The sequence below is a fragment of the Heloderma suspectum genome, chromosome 5 (genome assembly GCF_057233095.1).
Source record: "Heloderma suspectum isolate Gila_16-S chromosome 5, 16-S_ref, whole genome shotgun sequence".
Taxonomy (NCBI): domain Eukaryota; kingdom Metazoa; phylum Chordata; class Lepidosauria; order Squamata; family Helodermatidae; genus Heloderma; species Heloderma suspectum.
This window is the reverse complement of record NC_139462.1, coordinates 116,954,144-116,973,339: the sequence shown is the minus strand read 5'-3', so window position 1 is coordinate 116,973,339 and position 19,196 is coordinate 116,954,144. Positions and strand designations below refer to the sequence as shown.

The 19,196-nt window shown below is 40.6% G+C and overlaps 1 protein-coding gene across 4 annotated transcripts in view; it reads right to left on the bottom strand.

The window, feature by feature from the left end:
* Positions 1-2,174: 2,174 nt before the first annotated feature.
* The window catches only part of TAPT1 (transmembrane anterior posterior transformation 1), a 73,431-nt gene continuing 56,409 nt past the window's right edge, over positions 2,175-19,196 (bottom strand). For all 4 annotated transcript variants that reach the window (XM_084857064.1, XM_084857060.1, XM_084857062.1 and 1 more), the window contains 7 exons: positions 18,225-18,305; positions 13,834-13,943; positions 12,679-12,738; positions 11,724-11,792; positions 10,481-10,557; positions 5,332-5,492; positions 2,175-4,235 (listed from right to left, as the gene is read on the bottom strand). In XM_084857064.1, coding sequence (XP_084713190.1) covers positions 4,006-4,235; positions 5,332-5,492; positions 10,481-10,557; positions 11,724-11,792; positions 12,679-12,738; positions 13,834-13,943; positions 18,225-18,305 — 788 coding nt within the window. In that variant the 3' untranslated portion in view covers positions 2,175-4,005. The remainder of the gene's footprint in view (positions 4,236-5,331; positions 5,493-10,480; positions 10,558-11,723; positions 11,793-12,678; positions 12,739-13,833; positions 13,944-18,224; positions 18,306-19,196) is intronic.

Below are 19,196 nucleotides of genomic sequence, written 5' to 3'. Positions count from 1 at the left end.
ATTCCCTAAAGTTGCACACTATTTTAACAGTTTTATTGTTTTAGATTTTTAAATTCATATTAGCTTGTTTAATGGTTTAATATGCTTTTAGCTGTTTATATTATTTATTATTGTATACTGTTCAAATTGATTTTATCGGTACACTGCCCTGAGATCTTAATGATATAGGGCAGGATACAAATGCTTTAAATGAATGAATGAATGATAATTTCTCAGGGTAGCCTATGCCCACAGTATTTTTCCAGTTATTTGTGAACAACTAGGAAGCGAAGCGTTGGCCTTTGGCTTCCCCTTTCTCTGAAGCCAGGCAATTATAACCACTTATCCTTTTTCCTTTCGTCGTCTACATCAGGGATGGGCAACTTGTGGACCTCCAGATGCTGGTGCACTGCTACGCCCATCATCCCTAATCAGGATAGTTAATGGTGAGGGAGGATGGGAGTTGTAGTCCAAAACATCTGGAGGTCCACAAGTTGCCCACCTGATTTAAACAAATATCCATCAGATCATATTAAGTTCCTAAGCCTTCTCCAACATGTCACCTTCAAAATGCATTGGGACTACAATCACAATCAACCACAACACACCATGCTGGCATGGGATGATGGGAGTTGTAGTCAGACATCACTTGGAGAGCCACACATTTCTCATCCCTGTTATAGCACTTCCTTCTTCCACTCCTTCTTTGGCGAACACTAATTCCCCCATCTTCATTGTTCTCTATCTCTCTTTGGCCTATTAGAACAAATATGCTACTCCGTGTACTAGAAACCTAAAGTAATAAAGTATACTAACCAAGCTGTTTTTCTCTTTTTTACATATGTGCACACACATGTGTTAAGGATAACATCTGTAAAAAACGAAGTCTGCAATTTTGGACTTGAATGGTTGTTTGAACAAATTCTCCCCACTTTAGAACTAGCTATTGTCCACTCTGTTGAAATGCAGTACATAAATCTGCTGTGGATCTCTGGAAAAGGTTCTTTCATTTCCAATGTTCAATTCATGTGTATGCATGGGAGTTCACGTGTGTGTGTGTGTAAACAAGTACACACGGCAATACGTTGTAGGAAAAGTGAGTTAGAATATTAAACTTTCTAATGATAGTAATAACTTAATAAGCTAGTAAGGGCCCACCTAAATTGTGCCATCCCCATAGCCTAGTGTACTGGAAATGTCCTGGGACGCATGTTCCCCGAGACACCCTTTCATTCCTTGTGGAAAATGAGCCATTAAGGTAGCACAAGCTGTAACTGATAACTGGCGCTCTTGAAGACTTAGTGCTTTTGATGACACAAGCCACTTAGGTTTTCCCCAGCGTGGGAACCCTTTTGTGAAATTGGACCCACGTGTTTTGCAGTTGCTTTGGCCACATCAGTGAAACCATTCATGTTCAGGATTTATTTCCTCAGAAGCAGGCATACCTTGGTTAAGGTGCTTTAGAATAGAAATGTTAAAATATTAACCTGTCCCTTCCTGCACTGAATTTTAATGGTGAATGTATCTATCTTTATTATTTGATGTTTGCTACTTACTGGTTGTTATAAGAAATGGTATTGGCCTGCTAAGCCATCCCGGACATGTGAATAGACAGGCAGAGCATGCTTTGAAGTTGGTTCCAGTTCACAGAGGTTCGTAAGGCGTCAGAATGGTAGCAGCAGCTAGTGGAGCAGTAACATTTCTTGGGTTTCAACATTCATGACTGAAGTAGAATCACAAATAACCGGAAAATCCATACTCTGAAGGGAGGTGTTTTTTAAGTATAGATTTGGTTTCATCCATTTAAGTTATGTTCAGTTTTGTAGTAAATTCATGTCACCTTCTGATTTTTTTGCCTTCCAGCAGCACAGGAAACTCTCCAGTGATTAATATGAAAACATCATATAATTTTCATAAGGTAGACTGGTTTTTACAGAGTTTTAGCAAAAGATAACCCTCGTTTCACTAAACAGGTCTTGGCCAGGATTCAACCTACCACATAGGGCAGCAGACACTTATGCTCCCCCACCCCCACAAAGCCTCCCCACTTCAGGTCAGAGGGCTCTCTGGAGTGGCACCATCAAACATGGGGGCTGATGCTGAAGCATTGCCCCTCCTTCCATGTGCACACAGAAGCACTTTACACTTGCATGCTAGGTGATTTGGACCCCAGTGCTTAAGAATTACATTGCACATAGAAGTATTCAGTTTTATTCCAGCAAGAGAGGCAGAGCCTTGGAAGGGTTTTTTTTAAACAAAGTTTACAAAATTGAATTTTTATTGTATCACACAAGATGCACTTATAAAATTCATACAGAATATAATTTTACAGGAAAAATCGTTCCAAGTTTCCTTTGAGCAACAATTAAATAAAAATAAAATTACAACAAATTTACAAATATTCTGAATTAAATCTTAATGAATAAAATTTGTCCAAATGAACACATATCTGAAATAATCATTTTTGTAGATTTCAAACTTACTTTTAAAGTTCCACAACATTTCTGACTTTGGCCACTTCTCCAAGCTAAAATGAGAAAAGAGGCTGATAAAAGGCGGAAAAATGGCCCCTTCAGATGAGAAAACACCAACCTAAAATTCTCAATCTTAGAAGCCTGCTCATGAGGATATCATCTCTTCACACTGATTTTATCTCAGTTATAGTATCTGCAACTTCAGGGGAATAAACACACACACAAAATTCAGCCCCCCGAAATCATGTTTAAAATAGACATTAAATATTGCATTGTGTGTTCATTAGGCATTGTTGACCCTGAATGCAGCATGCTCTCTCATCATGTTGATAAAATGCCAATTATTCTTTTTTCAACACTTATTGAGCTCCTCTTTAACAGTTTCCCAAGTCCTATACACCCCAAGTAAAACTGCTTTATATTTTAAAACCCAAGCACTTCAGAAAGCTACATTTTCAGTACAATGCTGTGCTAGGCAGAAAAAAGTCCTACAACTCCCAGCATCCCTTCAGCCTGCATGGCTGACTGGGGCATGCTGGGAATTGCAGGACCTTTTTCCTGTCTAAACATGGATAGGATTGCACCCTTATTCTACTTAAAATGTTTTTAAAATTCAACATCTATTGCAGGATCTCTCTCAATTTTTGGCCATGTGCAGCTTTTTCCAGCCATATCAAAGAAAAGCTCCTTTTACCTGATTGAAACATACAATGCAAGGAACTTACTGTGCCTATTTCAACGCAAAGCTCATTTCTGCAACGGAACATCTTTAAGTGCCAAGTGCAATCCCACAAACTGATTTCACCCTTCCTCCCACAAGCTTGTATATCTTTACATTTATAAACTCAAGCTTTTCATGCTTAAAATAGAGTGCAAATTAAACAGAACAAAAACAACAACCTTGTTCTTGCCCAGTTACCACACACATTCCTCTATTCCATTTTTGTGATCAATTGCTGGGTACCTGCTTAACATTTAGATGAAAATATTATGTAGTAAATCTTTAAGGATCATTTATTTGGATTAGCTGAAATACATCTTGAGCAATCTTTTGTGGCAAGAATATCTTGATTATTTATTCTACTGAAAGTCTGAAAAAGGCTTTTGGCAGGTGAAGAATTTTTAATCTTTTTGCAGCTGCTTATGGAAGTGAGTGGAAAGCGATGCTTCTTGTTAAAGATGCAAATACATTTTCAAAGTTATCCTTCTATGTGAGTTTGACCAAAAAAAAGTGGCATGTTCTGGAAGCATGGATTCATACAGCAAAAATGGATTTAAATATATTTCACATGTTATTTCCAGGAAAGCGATGCTGTAGCTCTGCCAAGCTGTAGATCTCTCTCATAGCTCACCACATTTTTCCAAAATATCCAAGTTAAAGATCTGAAGCTTGTCCAGTTTATCAAGCCCAAGTTACTCACTGTAATAGGTTTGCCATTAATAATTTAAGTTTTTAAATAAATATTTAAGTGCCTACTTGGCACCTGTCCATCTTGATAGCATTTGCTGTCCCAACAGCTCAGTATCCTAAAGCACATCTATTCACAAAAGTCTAGTCAATTCTGTTTCCGCAAATTGTAAACCTGTCTATCTCCAACAAATCTTTCTTTGTCGATTTGTGTTTTGACTCTGAATTGTCCTGGGTTATATCTTTCTCATCTCCATCAGGAGTTGTCAGGAATTGATCGGAGTTGCTTGTCACAAGCTGTGGTGCTGCATTTTCTTTCTGGTGTACAGGCTGAGTGGTCACAGAAGCAGACACGTTTTCATCTGCAGAAATTCCTGCATGGAAAAACAGAAATTACAGGATTAAGACTGCAATCCTATGTTCTGTTACTTAGAAGTAAGCTCCATTGACCTGAGTGGGCCTTACTTCCAAAGATATGCATATAGAATTGTACCCTAAGGAGGAAAAAAGATACATTTATTATGGTGGGCATGGGGTTTATGCAGGAATGTGCTTGTCACTGTGCTGCAGGGTTTGCAAGTTAAAGTATGTTCAAGGTGAACAGATGTATAAAGCAACTCAGTAAATTTTAGATAGCAAAAAATCCTGCCACATCATTTCTCTGTTTTGTTGACAGTGTTACATGCTGAGGCTGATGCTATGTAAGTACTTTTATACCTTCTAATCGGGATTATAAAATGTTCATACAGACCCTTTCTGCCAACTCCAATAAATAAACGAGCTCAGTTACAGCAGAAGTTGCTATTTTTACAGTTTTGCACATAAGCCCACAGAAGTTGCTAGCTTGCTGGGGGCTGGCAGGGGGTGAAAGGAGAGAGCTGCATTTCTATGCTGGGCATAGAGAAGGGGAGCTTCCCTCTTCTAGCAGCATGCTTGGTTTGTATGCTGGGTGCAGAGGAGGTATAGAGCACTCTAGGCCTGCCAGCCCGCATCTTCACCCGCACGCAATTCCTAATCTATGGCTCCTAGGGTAGTGCTTAAATATAAGGCTGGGTTATTACGTACTGTTGCACAAAGATACCCTAAACACAAGCAGGGGAAGAGGATGACTCATTTTGACAGATGATTAAAATTTCGACTTTACAGTGCTTTACAGGTTACCTAAACAGGTTTTTCTAAGTTATTTAAAGTCTACATAAATATTCAGAGCTGGATTCTCTATCAGAACTTCTGTACAAGCAGTATGAAGAAGTTGTAAACTTCACTGAATTAATATGCCTAATTATTAAAATAGTAATTTATATGTCACATTTTCCTAAAGCTTGGCTTCCTAAGATCCCTCACACTGATTTAGGGTCAATGAAAACATTCTTAGGTAACGTCTACTAATGAATATTTTATATTAATTAATTATAAGATATATTCAAGAATTGTAATAGAATTGAACAGAAGCAAAAAGGTTTCACTCACCTTGAGTGGACTTGTACTTGCTTTGCAGTTTACTAAGAGGTTTGCCTGGGGTGCTGGGAGGAGGAGGGTTGAACAGCTTCTCTTCCATGTTTGCTTCTTTGACATACTGGCAAGACTTTCCCAACAGCACAATGCTGTTAAGTACTTTGAGTGATATTAAGCTGAAAACAATACATATGTATGATTGGATTCCATCTCCTGAACAACAAGAACTGGTTTTATTGGACTTCCCCAAGTTAGAAAAGATGGTTCAAAAGATCCATTTTTAAGAACATACTGTATTGTTTTTATTGTAATTTATTTCATTGTGAAAAAAATGCTTAAAAGGGAGTACATAAATACAGAAAATAAATACCCAAGTGTCACAGGAGTTACCCTCAACTATCAATGTCTTACTCTAAAATGATGACCAGGGGGCCAAGGCCCAACTACCAGGACAGAAGGGTGCTAAGGAAGGTGCCACTGCTTGATTTTGGGGATCCCTCCTTCTCGCCTGCACCACAGCTCATCCCATTCAGCAGGGTCCCATGACCCCGTATGTAGCATTTTCAGGGGGCTGGAGGGGCTGTTGTGCGGAGGAGGCAGGGCACCCACTTCCGCCAGCCTAGTTGCACATGTCTAAATCTGGAACCAATCTCAAATGCCTATAACATTGCATTTGGCCTTTGGGCAGTTAAACATCCAGGTGGATTGGTGGTAGTCAAATCACAGAATATTTTATAGCATATATAATCATTTTACACAAACACGCTACTTACTTAACAGGCTATATACTCAGAATTAGTTATATGGGCCCCAGTCCAGCTAAAGTTAGTACTGACTAACTATGCATGTTTCCTATTTATATTTATCAAGAAACAAGTCTTCTTGAATTCAAAAGGATTTATTCCCAGGTATGCATAAGACAGCGGAGGACAGGAAGGCCTGGCGTGCTATGGTTCATGGGGTCACGAAGAGTCAGACACAACTTAATGACTGAACAAATGCATAAGATTAGGAACACTCAACAGTGGCCACAAGACTGGAAAAGGTCAGTTTACATTCTAATTCCAAAGAAGGGCAACGCCAAAGAGTGTTCAAACTACCGCACAATTGCGCTCATTTCACATGCCAGCAAGGTTATGCTCAAAATCCTACAAGCTAGGCTTCAGCAGCATGTGAACTGAGAACTACCGGAAGTACAAGTGGGGTTTCGAAGAGGCAGAGGAGCTAGAGATCAAATCGCCAACATTCGCTGGATCATGGAGAAAGCAAGAGAATTCCAGAAAAACGTCTATTTCTGCTTCATTGACTACACTAAAGCCTTTGATTGTGTGGATCATAACAAACTCTGGCAAATTCTTAAAGAGATGGGAGTACCAGACCACCTTACCTGTCTCCTGAGAAACCTGTATGAGGGTCAAGAAGCAACAGTAAGAACCAGACATGGAACATCCAATTGGTTCCAAACTGGGAAAGGAGTACGACAAGGCTGCATATTGTCGCCCTGCTTATTTAATTTATATGCAGAGTACATCATGAGAAATGCCGGGTTGGATGAATCACAGGTCGGAATTAAGATTGGCGGGAGAATTCTCAACAACCTCAGATACGCAGACAATACCACCCTAATGGCAGAAATTGAAGAGGATCTAAAGAGCCTCTTGTTGAGGGTGAAAGTGGAGAGTGCAAAAGCTGGTTTGAAGCTCAGCTTTAAAAAAACTAAGATCATGGCATCTGGCCCCATCACTTTCTGGCATATAGCAGTGGAAGAAATGGAAGCAGTGTCAGATTTTACTTTCTTGGGCTCCAAGATCACAGGAGACGGTGACTGTAGCCATGAAATTAAAAGACGCTTGCTCCATGGGAGGAAAGCTATGACACACCTAGACAGCATAGTAAGAAGCAGAGACATCACCTTGCCGACAAAGGTTCGTATAATCAAAGCTATGGTTTTCCCAGTAGTAATGTATGGCTGTGAGAGCTGGACTATAAGGAAGGCTGAGCGCCGAAGAATTGATGCTTTCGAACTGTGGTGCTGGAGAAGACTCTTACGAGTCCCCTGGACTGCAAGGAGGTCAAATCAGTCCATCCTAAAGGAAATCAACCCTGACTGCTCATTGGAAGGACAGATACTGAAGCTGAAATATTTTGACCACCTAATGCGAAGAGAAAACTCACTGGAAAAGACCCTGATGCTGGGAAAGATTGAAGGCAAAAAGAGAAGGGACGGCAGAAGATGAGATGGCTAGATAGCATCACCGATACAATGAATATGAACTTGAGCACACTCCGGGAGAGAGCGCAGGACAGGAGGGCCTGGCGTGCTCTGGTCCATGGGGTCACGAAGCGTCGGACACGATTTAACGACTGAACAACAACAACCAACTAAATAAGCTAGCTGTGACTAATGATAATTCCCATGGCTTTCAATCTGCCTAAATCATGACTAACTTTAGCAGGACCAGATCAAGGGGCTTTAGTTATATGTAGAACTGCATTATGGCTTTGTGTGCACATTCCAGAAGAAAGATACAGTTTAGAAAAAGGTCTGTACTGAAATGAACCAATCTTTCCACAGGTTTGAGTACCTGATAATTTTGCCTGTGGAATTTCTACAATGCAGAAAACCAGACTGCAGAACAAAAAATTAGTTAGAGGTATTGGGGGAAGTGCTGATTTTTTACCCAAAATGACAGCAGGAGACTTCAGAAGAAGAATGTGTGGTGTGTAGGTGTCCGCACAATATGCTAGTCAAATACAACAAAGCCATCCAGCTGGCTATATATGTGAAATCGACAGGTTCCCCATGGCTCACATCCATTTGTCTGTGACAAAACAGACCTGGGGAACAGGACTCTGGAGTTAGAAAATAGCCTACAGGTTCACTTCCAAGCCACTGACTATGGCAACGGAGGCCTGTCATACATCTGCTGAAGGCCATAGGACAAAGAGCGACAAGCCTGTTCACATTCACATGAAATGAAACTTGGGGTAAATGGAACAGGTTTTCCATTATTATTCACTAGTCCAGCAGTAAGCAACTTGAGGCCTTCCAGATGCTTTGGCCTACAATTTCCATCAGCCCTAGCCAGCATAGCCAGTGGTGAGGGATGACGGGAGTTGTAGGTAAAAACATCTGGAAGTCCACAAGTTGCCCATCCTTGCACTAGTCAGATCAAGTGCTATTGGTAGTACCTGGAAACTATAACTGAATCATAAATTGGAAATTAAAATAACACTAGAATCCTAAGCACGATTATCTGAAAGTTTATTAAAAATAACAGAGCTTAATTAATTGAAAATATGTTTAGGACAGAAGCACTAATGTGAAATACAGTCAGGGCCAGAAATATTGGAACAAGGATAACTGTTTTAGCAGTTCGCCTCTGTACACCACCACATCGAAGTTGAAAGGAAACACAACCAGATGGGAGCGAAGTCAGGACTTTCAGCTGTAATTCAAGGGGTGTGACAAAAGTGGGGCACTAACCATTCAGGAAGGACAGCCAGTGGCATACACACACCCCCATCGTTGGTGGCTCATAAGTAATGGAACAAACCAACATCATGTCAAACTTAAGGATCGCCTTTAATACCTGGATGAAAATCCTTTGCAGTCAATGACTGCCTGAAGTCTGGAACCCATGGACATGACCCAATGCTGAGTTTGCTCCCTCGAGATGCTTTGCCAGGCCTTCACTGCAGCTGCCTTCAGCTGCTGCTTGTTTGCGGGTCTTTCTGCCTTCAGTCTTGTCTTCAGTAAGTGAAAAGCATGCTCTATTGGGTTGAGATCAGGTGACAGACTTGGCCACTGAAGAACATCCCACTTCTTTGCCTGGAGAAACTCTTGGGTAGCTTTTGCTCTATGATAATTTCATTATCCCTCTGCAATATGAAGTGGCATACTATCAGTTTGGCAGCATTCGGCTGAATCTGAGCAGAAAGTATAGCCTTATACACTTCAGAATTCATCCTGCTGCTTTGATCAGCAGTCAGGTCATCAGTAAACACCAGTGACTCGGTTCCATTGGCAGCCATACATGCCCATGCCATAACACTGCCTCCACCATGTTTGACAGATGATGTGGTATGCTTTGGATCATGAGCTGTTCCTTTCCTTCTCCATACTTTTCTCTTCCCATCATTCTGGTACAAGTTAATCTTGGTTTCATCAGTCCAAAGAACCTTATTCCAGAACTGGGCAGGCCTTTTTAGGTGTTTGCTGGCAAAGGCTAATCTGGCCTGTCTGTTCTTGAGCATTACCAGTGGTTTGCACCTTGTTGTGAAGCCTCTGTATTTACATTCATAAAACCGTCTCTTGACTGTAGATGTTGACAATGACATGCCTACCTCCGCAAGAGCATTCTTGACCTGGCTAGATGTTGTGAAAGGGTACCTCTTCACCATGAGCAGAATTCTGCGGTCATCCACTTTAGTTGTCTTCCGTGGTCTTCCAGGCCTTTTGCTGCTGCTGAACTTGCCAGTTAATTCCTTCTTTTTCAGGATGTTCCAAACTGTTGTGTTAATGGTGAACAAATGTGAACAGCTACCAAATGCAAATGTAACACTGAGAACCACCTCCAGGCCTTTTATCTGCTTGATTGGTCAAGGGGTACCCAGGAAACAGGCCACACCTGGCCATGCAGCTGCTTGTCAGCCATTCGTTCCATTACTTATGAGCCACCAACGATGGGGGTGTGTGTATGCCACTGGCTGTCCTGCCTGAATGGTTAGTGCCCCACTTTGGTCAAACCCTTTGAATTACAGCTGAAAGTCCTGACTTCGCTCCATCTGGGTGTATTTCCTTTCAACTTCAATGTGGTGGTGTATGGAGGCCAACTGCCAAAACAGTTATCCTTGTTCCAATACTTCTGGCCCTGACTGTATATTGTTATTTCTCTTTCAGAAATCTAACAAAGCCTGCCATAATCACCCCAATCCAGAAAAGCACTTTGCTCCTTGTGTTCTCCCCTTTCTGTTGCCACTGCTGTTAAGATGCATATGAGCAGCTGTTGCCAGCCCCGCTGTGCTGGTATATTGGTTAAGAACAAAGTGTAAACATACCCAAATCATGACTTTATTCTTCTATATTGCTTTTTGCATGTTAAATCTTTCAAGTTTCCTAAATGAATGTACACTTTTCACAAGTGGTTTGATTTGCACTTACCCACAATAGAAGAGAACAACACAGACATAAGCCAAGACTCCTTGTACTTTTACTGAACTTGTAACAACTCTGATGAGCTAGAGAGGAAAAAATGCATTAAAACAATAGGGGCACACTTAATAGAGATTAAGAAAGTTTACAAAAAGGGAGCGATATTAGCATGCAGCAAAAATGAAAATATTAGTACAACTTATGTTAAATCATTTGTAAAATTTAGCAAATAATTATTTTTGACAAATTTTGCCTCATCACTTGCAATATAGAGAGTTATGATTCCAGTAACATGATGTTATTCTTAACTATTTTTAAAAGTGGGCCATGGCGTCACTCCTCCCAGCCCCTCCTTTTTCAGATAAAAATGATCCTTGCTATGTTTAACTACTCATACAGGGTTGCAGCCTGTGAAGCTGGTTAGCAACTTCTGGCTTATTCTGATTAAGCTGCGGTTAAGGCTAGTCCCAAAGGCAGACAGGAGCAAGGGGTGGGTGGGGAAATTTTCATGCAAGACAAATTAGGGAATAACGGGAGGGAGCATACAGTCTCTTAACCACATTTAAGACATCTACACTGGCCCTGAGTGCAGCCTGTTGAGATATAAAGACTGGCCAGGAAAAAGAATGACTGTTTTCACATCCATGAGTTCATGCCCAACAGTCTTCTCTCCTCCACCATTACAGTCTTCTTTCCTCCACCATTACCACCCACAGCAGCGCCCCTTATGCCTCTTTGCATATTACTTTGTAAATTAAAGCAAGAACTTTAAAACCAGCTTGTCATGGAACAGGAGAAAGCAGCTACTGCTTAGGTAAGAAGGTTAAACTCTGCATATCTGCATTCTGTTTAAGCACGACTAATACTTTATGAGGTGCTGCTTTTACCACTTTCAACTGTTTCCATGAGAAGCTTATGGAATATTCCCATTTCTTTGACCATACATGACTAAGACAGACAGCTTCATCTGAGCTTAAATTGAAATCCACATTCAATAGCTTCACAAATTAGTGCTATAAAGTCCACAGAGACATTTTAATTTAAAAAGATAGCTAAATAAGAGTGAACGTCATTTTTACCCCAAGTTTTATGTCACAGTACTTGGGTAGATTGCATTATCTGCATCTATATCACTTCATTTCCCCCTTCAGATACACTAATTCAACAGTTCAGGAAAATATTTAATATTTCATAGTTTAGTAAAATTTTCACCAGTTACTGAGGGGTGTATGACAAGCAATACATGACTTACTAAAACAGCCAACGGGAGAGGAATAAAACCCATTCTCCTGGAAACAGAGTCGCTGTAATCCGTGTATGCCTGGGGAAAAAGAACTGAACCTCAGTTTTTAACATAAAGTAGTAGAAAATAAAAGTAACAGAACAAGGTCCAGTGAGATTGATCACACATTTTAGATGGTATCAACCTTCTCTAAGTTATCCATTTGGAAAATAACAAGAGCATATTTTCAATTGGTGAAACTATCCTCAAACTAACAAAATATATAATGTTTTTGTGTTGATCCTATTAAAATTAATGCAATTTATATTCACTGACCCATAAGGGAAGATCAAGTCAGTTTGGATACTACTGCTAGATTATCTACTGCAGGGTCTTGAAATTCATAAAAATAAGGGAAAGCCACACACATCCACATAAGCCTTTAAAACTAGGATAGCTCCTCCTATATTCATTTATTAATGGTTTATTGTGATAAACGTCACCACAGAGAGCGAGAGAGAAAGAGAGAGAGCGCACTTCCTAGTGCCCTGAAAGAATATTAGATAATACATTATGTTCTCATGAGGGCTGGTATGTTTTTGAATAAAGTACAAAAGTATCCTCAACTTCACACAAAGTGAAATACTAGTGACTTATGCTCTTTGACTGCGATTCTCCATAGATCTATGCTGCAAAAGCAATGAGTAAAGCACAAGGATGCTAATAGTGGGGGATATTTAGTTTGATTGCTGCAGATAACTGCATTTTAAAACAGAATGTTAAGAAAGCAAACTGCTTTTAATGTAAAATTAAACTTCAAGGAAATTTCATTAAACCTGAATACATTCTTTTCATTTCCTGTGCACAATAGCAAAGTAAGCTTCTCCTAACCATTGAAAATAACTATTTTCTAATTAACTACTGGCTTCTATTTTCTAGAATTAAAGCAGGGGCATCTGTTGGTACCTTCTCTTCTACCACTTACGTTTTTCTGTCGACTGCTAACAAGGTCAAATGCAAGGCTGGCTCTGTATTCACTGTAGACCTGAGAACAGAGCAACAAACACAGTTCCATTCATTACTATCAAAGTTAATATCAGCAACAGGATCATTATTGTTACAAACTATAAAAATAAAGTTAAGACTTGCACACCTAGTGCCATATCACTGTTTATCTTCAAACACTCATTTATCAGAGAAGAGCAAGCATCATAACCAGATTCTTATGATATGAGACAGGAAAAAATATATTCTGTTAGCTCAATCCAGCACTGTGTTTGTATCCTCATTATGTGGCTTGTTGCTTCTGGTGAGTAACATTTTTAAGTTGGGGAGGTGTCTGTAAGCAAGTACAGGCCTACCATCCAAGGCTTGTGAGAGGGAAGTGTCATTGTCCAGGATGGGCTGTAGATCTACAAATGGATCCTGGGCTGTGTGTAGGTAACTAGGTAGTGGCCTAGTCATCTACTTAAGGGGAAAAGAAGGTAGAAAAAACACAGAATTTCCTCTTATATCCTCTCTCAGGAAGACAACTGAGTGAGTCAGCGAATAAAGCAGCCATTCTGCCCAAATAGGTGGGCTCTTTGGGGCTGGAAGGGCAGAGATAGTGAGCAACAAGGCAAGTCCAACCACTAGCTGAAGGGCAGGATCTGCCACCAGAAACAACATCCCCATGTTGAGTTTTTTCCCATGTGTAAGATCATTTTCCCTGGGCTGTGAAATCATCCCATTGTGTTTCTCCACCTCTGCTCAAATGTGATGACATCACAATACAAAGTAATTCAAAAGCTACTGTAGGATAATACCTTTGCTAGCACCAAAATATCACAAAGTTGTCAGCAAGGTTTGTTGTTCTCCATGAGTAAGAAGTGGTCCAAAGAAAATGGCGATTTTCTACATTAAATTCAGGGAATGATCTACTCACAAATGCCCCATAGGGAGCTCTGTTTTCCTCCATCTCTTTTTCTATGTGTATGCATAGGTAGCTTGCATCAAGACAAAAGGAAGGGCTTGAATGAGGATATATAGGGCATAAGAAGGTCTACCATTCCATCTAACAGACTGATGCACTGCACTAATGCAAAGAACAAGCCCAATAAATGTCAAATTTAAATGTTTAGCAGTTGAACTACATACTTACATCAGCTGTGATATCATTGAATTTTGTTATAAAAGCATGTTTCACAATGTCCACTGCAACTTCTGATGCAATCACCATACAAACATCTGGAAACAATACCCAAAGGTGGTCTGTAAAGGGAGGAGAACAGTTATATGTACAAACTTGATATGGAACAAAAAACAATGTCAGAAAAGTATAAGTATGTACTGTCAGAAGTTGAAGTTATAAAGGTCTACATGTTATAAATACTGAACTATTAAGACAAAAATGGCAAAGTTTCCCGCACCACACAGTATGCAATCTCTCACAGTTACTTGCTGGCTGTAAGCCAAAGGGTCTGCATTGTCCCAATGTCTTTCCACTATCTAAGGAAAACTATGTACACACAACATAAGACATTTCACACCGGTAGGATGCCATTCAAGATTGGGGATGGGCCCCACTTCCTGTGACCAGAAGGACAGGCTAAAGATCTGTCCTGGGAAGAGAAACTTTCCCTTAAAATTTCAAGTTAGGAATAACGCTAAATTAGTAGTCTAAATAAGAACAAATATTAACAGGAAAAGGCAACCAGGATATTCCTTATGAACAGCAGAGAAGGGAGAGAACATGGTCAGTTCAACTAGCAAATAACAAAAACATAACTGGAAAGAGTGACATGGCTCTTGAGAATGCATGGAGCTACAGGTGGAATTATATCTATCTATGAGGAGAACAGACATTCGGCTGGATAAGAATTTTGTTTTCTCCCCTCAACAGGGTGTCATTAAACATGGGGATGTTCAAAACCAGTACGTCCTAAGGAAGGCATTAATCTTCCCTTGCCCAAATATTCATATATTTGGGAGGATCCTGTCACCAAAGTCATCCTTGACAAAGGCCAAGGAGTCAATAATGCTTCATAAAGGTATGGACCACAACCTGTGTTGCTGCTCTCCAAATCCCCTCAAGGGAGCTCCATCCCAAAAAGCTGCAGAAGCAGGTGCTCCTCTAACAGAATGTGCTAGGATACCATCAAGGACAAAATGGAGAAACAGATTAGGGCTCTGCAGTCTTTAATGGGTGCCAAGAGAGAATGGCAGTGGACCCCTTTCTCTGCAGGGCTGGTGAACCGTGAGATTGTTGTTGATGTTGGCTGTGAGGTCTACTGTGGTCCATATAGAATTTAAGGCTCCAGATAACATCTAACAAATGCCACTGCTACTCCCTAGGGGTGGTAGGGTGCAGACAAAAGAACCAAAGGGTCAGTTTCTGAGCCCTAACTTTCAGTATAAAAACAATGGGTCTGGTGTAGTGTTGGATAGTTTGATGACAACACTGACCCAGTGTACAGCTACTGTGAAAAAGGCAAATTCCATGATGAGAACAATTAGAAAATAAACTGAAAACAAAACTGCCAGTATCATACAGTTTTTATACAAATCTATGGTACAATCACACTTCAAATATTGAGTCCAGTTCTCGTCACTGCACCTAAAAAAGAATATTGTAGAGTTGGAAAAGGTTCAGAAGGGGCAACCAAAATGATCAAGGGGCTGGAGCAACTCCCCTATGAGGAAAGATTGCAATTTCCGGGACTGTATAGCTCAGAAAAAAAGTGAGAAAGGGGAGACATGATAGAGGTGTACGAAATTATGCATGGTGTGGAGAGAGTGGATAGGAAGGAGTTTTTCTCCATCTCTCAATATTACTAGAACCCAGAATCATCCCACAAAGCCCAATGATGGGAGATTCAGGGCAGATAAAAGTACTGCTTCACACTGCACACAGTTAAAATATGGAATTTGCTACCACAAGATGTAGTGATGGCCACCATTTTGAATGGCTTTAAAAGGGGATTAAATGAATTTGAGGATGAATAAGGCTATCAATGGCTACTAGTCAAGAAAGCTATATATTGCCTCTGGTACCAGAGGCAGTATGCCCCTCTATACCATTTCTGGGGAACATGAGGGGGAGTGTGCTCTTGCACTAATGTCATATTGGTGTGATTCTTGCTGGCAGTGCTTGGCCACTGTGTGAACAGAATGCTGGGCTAGATAGGCCTTTGGCCTGATCCAGCAGGGCTCTTCTTATGTTCTTATGGTGAGAAAATAATCCTACTTAAAATAAAATGGTCTCAGCCCACAGAGAGTACTCCAGGTTCTGAAACTTTTTGAGCAGATGTTATAGCTATAAAAACAGATAAGAGTTATGACTTTCAAGGATGTTCCTCCCAAGAACTCACAGGTTGAGTAAGGCAGAGTTTGTAACACCAAATTAAAATTCCACAAAAACATTCAGCAACGAGGAGTTGGCAAAATAAAAAAATGAAGCCTGAAGGAATTCTTTTAATGACAAAGTAAGTGGAGAGCATGTAATCTCCATCCCTGCTAATAATGTCCAAGAGGGTTGAGACCTATCTCCTTAAATTGTTAGTCCTAAGACTGGAGTCCAGACCAACTTGAAGAAATAGGGATTTCTTGAACAGTAGTTTTAAGGTCAGCACAAGCCCAAGCATAAGCATCATGAAACAGTCTTCTCCGTGTGGTTATAGATTTTTGAGAGTGGAAGACTGTGTGAAGCCAGGAGGCTGGTACATCACGGAAGTTAGCGCTTGCCTCTTAACCTTAAAAAGTGTCAAACACTTTTGGGAAATGTGCTGATGTAAAAACCCTGTCCTTAGGCTACTTGTGAGTGGGTTCCCCTCATCCCCAGACCATTTCCCTTCTTCCCTGTCTGACACCTTGAAGCCAGCATCAAATACTGTATGAAACCCCCTGGATGAAACGGAGAGGACCCTATGTGGAAGGGTGGGGCTGAAGTAAGCTTCGCTTAGTTTGAGACAGAAAAGTTGAGAGAGTGATTGGCATTTCTGACATTTCTGGGGGAAGTAGCCATGAGAAAAAAGATTGTGAGAGACAAGCTAAGACACATAGGGGAGCTGGCTCTGCCCCCACTGTGAGAAGAGGGAGAAGCCTCAAAATGACTGCTAGGGCAAGGAGGACAACTGCCTTTCCTAGTACCTGTTCTCTTGTGTGAGCAAGAGCAGAAAAAGCATTGATTATGAATGCTTACTTTCTGAAGGTTATCAGGGTGAGACAGGGCTTTTGGAGCAGGGGCAAACTCTCCCTTTAAATTAGGCTCTGGAAGGTCCATGGTTCAGCATGGCTTTCAGCCACATAGAGTCTACCTCTAGGACCAGGGGAGGAGACCTGGAGCCTGTTTCACTCAGTGGCCTTACAAAGCTCCATGGCTCATTGTGCCTCAGCAGAAAAGGAGAGGGCCTGAGAAGGCAGCTCCTGACAGTGGGAAGAAAGAGAAGAGGCCCAAACGCATGCTATATTCCCCATCCCAGTGCTCTTTTGAGCTACTGACTCTTTCTTCTCTTGGCATGTGGGTTCTCCCATGACACTGACTGTGGGGGAGGGGAAGGAATACTGCTTCGTGGAGCAAGAAAAATGCCCAAGAAAGCAGTTGTCACTCAAGCTGTCCTGTATGACCTGTTCCAGAGATAAAGAGGTATTGACGGGATGAAAAGGCCAGATGCCTTCTCTCTCCAGTATTGTTTGCCTTTCAGTTCTTAAACATCTATTTCATATTTGTTTCCTTTCTTTTTGTCAGTGTCCTGTTGTGGAACTCTGCACAGGCAGGCAGGACCTATTTCCAATAAACTGTAAGAGGGGAGAAGTGGGGGTTCTGTACTGTGGCCCATGTGGATAAAGGGAACAACATGCAAACAGCAGTTTACCCTATAAGCCTTTGTGCAGATATTAAATCAGTGGAGAGATGAAATGTGGATCAGGAACATGCCTGCTGGCACTACCAATGTCCTCTATACATCTGAGGCTCTGTCTGCACAGGGGCCTAGGTACATACAGTTACTTTCTGAGAGAAGCCACAAAATAAGGGTTCTCAGTGTTTGGCCTGAACTACACAGCCAGTGCAACTTTAGGTTCTATACTAATGGACAAGTCTCCTATCTACTATTATTAGAATACTTATTTGGTGTATTTAAAAGAAGAGTAAAATCTACTGTAGCAGGCTGTTAATTGGCTAACAATGGGGATTCTCTAACAGGACTACAGTAGGTGGCACTGCCAGGTTCTCCAACACAAATTGCAACAGAACTTAATTTGTTAATATGTCAAATTATATAGGATTCATTATGCAACAATTTACCTGAATTAAAGCACTGAAATAATTTTTAATTCATCAGAAACCAAACACAATTCAAATTATGTACGGGAAGAACTCTAATAATATCAGTCAGTGATAATGCAAGGAAAGCAATTAAACAATTAATAAAATGAACTACTTCTATATCAGAACTGGTACAGCCAAATTATCTATATGCAGCTGGCAGTTAATACAAAATAATATGTTGCAATTTTTCATTTCTATATTTTCTGTCTGGAAGTAGACTTTACCTGGATTCCATGAAAATTGCTCCATATTTCTTAGACAAACGATCAGTAACAACACATAGTTGGTGAATCTCTCCTTGATATCTAAAAAGAATAATAAACTCTTAATTCTGCAAAATTATCGCTTTTCCTAGAGGCCTGCTATACTGAAGGTCTATTAGGAACACAACACAATTGCACAGCCTTCATAATTTCACCGAGGAGGGGGAAGACAGGAAGAGGAGAACTGACTGTTTTACCTCTGCAAAGTTGTGTGTTAAGAATTCATTATGAGAAACTACTCTTAACAGGTTTACGTTGCTGCCAGATGACCCTGAGAAAGTGGGAATGAATGTTGCTGCACCAATTTGGGTGCTTCTGACAAAATTCACAAAGAGCTCCACTGATGTGACTCTGCCCTTTCCCACTGCATGTGAACTGCAAGCAACTATGTCTCAGCTAGAGATGTAAAATTTCTGCAAATTTTGAAGTCATGGAGGGAGGAGAGGCTTGGGGGTTTTCCAGAAAAAATTGAAATTTGGGGGGAAATGGAAAAATAAGCAATACTTATTTTTAAAGCACTTTTTACAGGACTAAAGTCATGTTGTTGCTTTAGGACAGCCTTCCCCAACCTGGTACCCTCCAGATGTTTTGAACTTCAGCTCCCATCAGCCTCAGGCAGCATGGCCAATGGTCAGGAATGCTGGGCATTGTAGTCCAAAGCATCTGGAGGGCACCAGGTTGGGGGAGACTGTTTTAGGAACATAGATTATATCGTGTATAACTTGGCTTGCTCATAAAAATATCATTAAAACTAAACACTTTTAACAGTAAACTCAGTAAATTTGTTATTACTGTCTGAATAAACTATACTTTTAAATTTCACATCTCAAACATGGTAATTTAATGGGAAAGTTATACATAGTACATTTTAGGTTCCTGTTTTATGTCTGATCAGAGGGGACTTCAGCAAATAGTCCCTGAAACTTCTGAATC